This window comes from Stegostoma tigrinum, chromosome 29 (genome assembly GCF_030684315.1).
Source record: "Stegostoma tigrinum isolate sSteTig4 chromosome 29, sSteTig4.hap1, whole genome shotgun sequence".
NCBI lineage: Eukaryota > Metazoa > Chordata > Chondrichthyes > Orectolobiformes > Stegostomatidae > Stegostoma > Stegostoma tigrinum.
In genome coordinates this window covers 5,579,556-5,585,555 of record NC_081382.1, presented here as the reverse complement: position 1 = coordinate 5,585,555, position 6,000 = coordinate 5,579,556, and the positions used below count along the sequence as shown (strand labels likewise).

General features: G+C 40.2%; 1 protein-coding gene across 1 annotated transcript in view; it reads left to right on the top strand.

Moving 5' to 3' along the window:
- The first annotated feature begins 682 nt into the window (after nucleotides 1-682).
- slc31a1 (solute carrier family 31 member 1) overlaps nucleotides 683-6,000 on the top strand; it is a 32,379-nt gene continuing 27,061 nt past the window's right edge. The window contains 1 exon segment of the mRNA XM_048558732.2: nucleotides 683-768. Within this exon segment, the coding sequence (XP_048414689.2) occupies nucleotides 751-768 (18 nt within the window). The 5' untranslated portion in view covers nucleotides 683-750.

The window sequence follows — 6,000 nt, the reverse complement described above, 5'->3', positions numbered from 1 at the left end:
TCTTTTAAAAGCTGTTCAGTTTATTTTTAAGCCTTTCCTTAAAAGACTTAAATGGTTTGGTGGGTTACTGTCCCACGTGTGAACAACAATCCTTGGACACCTGACCAGAAGGCCCATTATACTTGTTGCATGGAATTGAAGACTTGGATTTAAATAAATCCTTATGAGATTTATGGACCTTCCAAAGCGCCTTAGAACTAATGCAGCAAGTTTTGTGATGTGGGAAATACCAAAGCCAATCTATCCTCAGCAATGTTTCACAAACAAAGTGTATTAATGGAGTGAGGAACTTAGATCCAGTCTTCTAATGTGAGAGGCAAGAGTGTTATCCACTGAATCACATCTGATACTTGATGACAAGCTTTGATGGAATTCCTAAAATTAATTCTGATCTTAGTCCTTGTCCATCGGGCAAACAAATATACATCTTAAGTAGGGGGCATCAAGCATGCCTGATTGTTACCCTCCCTAGTGCAAGTTTGCCTGATGCGCATCCACCATCACCCTGATACAATCAATAGGGTTGCTAGTGCTCCAGCATTGAATTACACCGTAGGTAAATTTCAACATTACCTGAGCCCGTATCTGAGCAGTGCCATGTTAATCATAGTACCGGGTTAATCAGTGGTGCTGAGTTGTAAAATTTTTAAAAACATTAACCTGTTTCCTCATTCACTTGTCAGCAAATGACAGAGTAGACATACGGATCCTGCAACAGTACTGAGGTTTTCTGGCATATAACAGGTGATCATGAATGATCACAACAAGGTGAGTAAGATTCCGAAGAACTTTTTTGCTGTTTGGCCAGACTAATCTTTAATATATTTTTGGCCTCTGTGGAAAGGGCAGTGCAAGAATTAAAATTGCAACAGCAGAGTTGCATTGTGTATACTGTGACTCTGCTTGCTTAGATTCTCCATGCAGGTCTGAGATGGAAGGTGCTGTATATTTCCAGGTTTGATTCTAGAACTGACTTGTCTTAACTGCATTGGGAGGGAAGAATCTGAATTCCTCTAAAATGCGTGAAAATGAATTTTTGAACAGCAGATCTCCAAGTCATTGACCTTTGCAGCTGTGAGGATTGTGTGTTTGTTTTTGTGCTTGGTTTCTTTCCCTGTGCATTGATTTGTAGCTATGATGGATATCTGATGTCATGGAATGGTGGTGGTGGTGATTTGGGGTGGGGGGTGGATGTGGGGCTACTTAGGAAGGGGTGGGGGAGAGTTGGGGGTGTTCTGCCCTGATTCTTGTGTCGTAGCTAGCAAACAAATTGTAACTTCCTGGGTCAGCCTTGCCTGTCATTTTCAATGTCTATTAATCTGTTCAGACACAACTTTTGTGGGAGATTAATGTATTGTACACGTAAAGCAGGATGACATTTCACCCTGTCCTGCAGTTGCTTGACACTGTAGTTGCCTGAGCAGGAATTTTGCCATTCCAGTGTGTATACCATCATCTCACTGACTTCTAAATTTTCAATACACTTACTATTGTGTTACAGGCGCATCCTGTACTCTTCCCTGTGGTGAGATGCAGTTGCTCATGTATCCTCATTTAAAAATGATCTGTCTCGCTGCTCCAATTGACTGCCGATCATCGTGTTGAATTTGTGTCATTAAGGCAGAAATTTTACTGAGGATTTATAATTTGCTGGTCAGGCCATCGGAGTACTCTAGCTATCTTTGCTGGTTGAATTTCAAAAGGGGGTGTACATGTCGTGAGTAAAGGGGAAAGATAAGCAGAAAGGCTGACCTTAAATGTAAAAAGCAATACCTTTTTAATCGTCTGTAGATCATGGACTTATAATCTTAAGATAAGGAAGAATTAAGGCACATACGACATGAAGTGACATTGATAAGGTGACCTAGAATAATTAAACCAGCCAAGAAGGAAGAATTGTTCATACCTTTGGTTATTTCCAAAGTTGATCTTGTTTTAAATACAATCACTGTTACATTCGTAAATGTGGCGGCGAATTTCAGCATCATAAGGACCTGCAAAATTAAATGAGAAATGGCTAGATAGTCTGTTTGAAGTGGGCTGTGTGCTGGGTATTGTTCAGGATACCAAGGGAGTCTGAATAATTGCGTCCAACTGAACAGGCAGATGTGGATTCGGTTTAATGTCTTGTGTGCAATGTTACGGTTTGGGTCAATCCAACTGCGCCCTTAAATTGTACATTCTAACCCTGCAGTACAATTTGACCTCTTGACATTTCTTCTGGCATAGAGGGTGGATTCAGTGAACCGTCTCTGTCCACTCCCTTGGTCTGCTCTGCATTGTGCTCACTAGCGCACCTTCTTTTACTTCCCAGTCTCTTTGCTGTCTTGATGAGTGCATACCCTTCTACAGCAGTGTTTACAACTTTCCTTTAGATGTAATTGCTTCATGCACACTTTCTCCATTTCCTCCCACGTATCATCCCGCTTGAACATTTGCTGTTTAGTTTGTTTACTTCTTGCGCGCTCTCTCTCTCTCTCTCTCTCTCTCTCTCTCTCTCTCTCTCTCTCTCTCTCTCTCTCTCCTCTCCCTCTCTCTCCCCCCTCTTCTTTCCCTCCCTCTCTCTCTCTCTTTCCCCCGCCACCCTTGCCAAAAATGGTTGCAACAAAGAGACTGCCATAAAATATTTTGAAATCAGCAAACTACTTTTATACTGTCAACATTTCTTACGTAAGGCAAATGTGGTAGCCAATTTGTATGTAGCAGAAAAGAGTGAATGAGGTAAAGGAACATATAGTTTTGGTTGAGGATTAAGTGTGAATAGAACACCCAGAGTTTCTCAGTGCCATGAGAGCCTGTCTGCATAGTTCGGCCAGACAGCAGTTAGCTTTAGTATGATAGGATCCGTCAGTATTGTTCTGAAGTAATCAGTCTAGATTCATTCTCAAACCATGGTGTCAGGTCAGCCACACACTTCCAGAGATGCGATATAAGAGTGTAATCACTATGTCAAGCTGACCCAAGAGTTGAAAGTCCAGGGTACAGTTATCCTATGTGGCATTTAGATTAAACTATGAAATAAGTTGTAAATGAAACTGGGAATAGCTCCACATGGAAGGTGTCACAGAGAAAGCTAAGGACTTTAATCTGAATACGGAGGAGTAAGCAAATTAATTTGTCTTCCCTAAATAACTGCAACATTTTGAAAAAAGGGAGGATTTTTAAAAAATCACCTACAAATTTCCTAATCATGGTAGAGATACATTTCTTGTAATTTAATAGAGTTGGGGGTTTTGTATATTATTATACCCTTTCTGTGACCTGAAGGTTTTGAAAAGATTTTTGAGCAGAAGGTGTCTCATTGACATTGATCCATACCATTAACCTAAAGTTTATTTGTGGACGTCAGAAATTTCTTTTGGGCAAGATTGATGCGTTAAGGCAGTTCAGTGTGGTGCTTTGGAATCATAGAAGTGGCTCACTCAACCCATCAATATTCTACAATGTTTATCTTCATTGAAGTCATCTGGCTTTATCCCACTTCCTCCTCCCCTCATGATCATCTTAATTGTTCCTCTTCAACATTTCAAATTACACTGAAAACATTTGGTTTACTGACAGAACTGAACAGAAAACTCAATATTCTATCACTTGTCTATGTGAAGAACTTTTTAAAAACTATTTTGCCGTGTAACAGTCTGAATGGACAAAGGGGGGAATAGATTTATGGGTACAGCTGCACAAATCACAAACTAATGTTACAGTTTAATAAGACAATTGTCTTTTTTTGGGGATAAAAATGACATGGATGTCCTTAATAGAGGGGTAAAATTGAGGAGCAGTGAAATTATTAAAATGTATACAGGACCTTGGTCATACCACATTTGGAATGCAGTGTTTTGTCCAGTCCTGGTTTCTAGGATGTAGGGTTGCTAGTAAAGGTGTTTTTTAAAAAAAAATTCCAAAGTTGATTTCAGAACTAAAGTTATCAGGATCAGAAAGGATTAATTAAACCAGGTCACACTTCACTTAGAAAGGGAAAGTTGCAGAGTGACCTAATGGAATTCTTAAATTATTAACAAGTTTGGTAAGATAGGCATAGAAGATGTTTCCACTTATGGAGGAATAAAAAGCAAGCATATTTGATTATAACATAGTCACCAGTTGAGGTTAGGTAGCTCAGTTGGTTGGATGGATGGTTTGCAATGCAGAGTAACTCCTGCCACATTGGTTCAATGCCTGCACTATTTACAGAGAAGGAGAGTCCTTCAGAATCTCTCCCCTTCTCTGTGGTAGAGAGCAGCCCTCAGTTCAAGTAGGACTATGGTGACTTCAGCCACCGGTGAATCTGATAGTGAGTTCAGGAGGTTTTTTAAGCAGAATCTGTAAATCGCAACTGGAAGTAGTAATTGAAGTGAACAATCGATGTGTTTAAGGGAAGTTAGATAAACACTTGGGAAAATAAAACAGGATTTGCAGAATAGGTTCAGATGAGGAATGGGATGAGACTCATCTTGAACATAAACAGTGAACCTGTTTGGCTGAGTGATCTGCTTCTTTGTATACAATATAATTTTTTTGAGATAGATTTTATTGTCACATGTACTGTGAAAGCTTTGTTTACAAGTGGTACAAGCAGATCGTAGCAAGCAAAGGATGTACAGATCAGAAAGGGCATATAGGTTACACTGCAGGTTACATTATTTGAGGCTAAGAGTCCATTCAACAGTCTGATAACAGCCGGAAAGAGTGTGTTGCTGAACCTGTCTCTGCTGCTTGATAGCAGGGTACGTTGGGTCTCTCTGTGGCAGCAAGCTGTGTAAATGGAGTCCATGGATGGAAGTTTGGCTTCCGTGATGGTCTGGGCTGTGTACTCCACCTTCTGTAGTTTCTTATGGTCCTGGGCGGAGCAGTTGCCATACCAGGCTGTTGTGTACCCAGACAATATGCTTTCAATGGTACATCTTTAAAAGTTTGTGAAAGACCTTATGGACATGCCAAATATCCTGAGCTACCTGAGGAAGAAGAGGCATTGTTGTGCCTTCTAGACTGTCGCATCTACGTGGGAAGTCCAGCTCAGGTCTTTGGTCGTCGTCGCTCTGAGGAACTTGGTGCTGTTTCCCTCTCAACCTCAATTCCGTTGATGTAGGTGGGGATGTGTTCTCCACCCTTACTTCTGAAGTCGATGATCAGTTCTTCACTTTTGCCGATGTTGAGAGACAGATTGTTTTCATTGCCCTCTATCTCCCTTCTGTATTTTGACTCATTGTTGTATTCGTCCCATTACAGTGGTGTCTTCAGCAAACTTGTAGGCGGCATTCATTCAGAATTTGGCAACACAGTTGTAGGTGTACGGGGAGTATGTCTTGACTGTGTGGCCTCTCACCATTGGAAATGTTCTGATGCTAGTTACTTTGTAGCCGTTACTGAAATGAATAGTGGTAGGGTAAGTGTGTCACCACTTTCCAAATATGTACTTTCTTCACAAAATTTGTAAACAGAAACATTTAACTCCAATATTATAGAATTATTATGAAGTTATATTTGTTCCATTGAAATAGTATAGAATAGAACCTGTTATAATATTTTCAAAATTTAAATGTCAAAATTTAAAAATGCCTTAATATTTTCAAAATGCATTCCATTGACTGTGTATTTAGAAATGAAGCCAGACCAAAGAAAGGTTGTGCCAACATGTGAAATTTACCCCTGTCAATGGTGAGTTGACAGGTTGCTAACTAAGTGTAACAATGCCTAATTATTTTAAATCAATCTGTTCAGATATATTGTGACATACCTGTGGAACTGGTGGGACTTAGAAATTTGGCCCAGAAGTAGGGACTGTCTCATTGCACAACACGCGGTGTCATGGATGGAGCAGTGGTGCTTCAGAAATGCCAGTTGTATTAAGTTGCCTCTGCCCAGAGGCATGCAATTTGCTTATCATCAAAGAAGACATGCTTAAGGAATGTGGATCAGCCTTAGAGTTAATGTTTATGGCCAGGAGAAGTAGTTAACTGGAACAGTTCATGTCTTTGAAACTTTTCACTTGCAACTTTG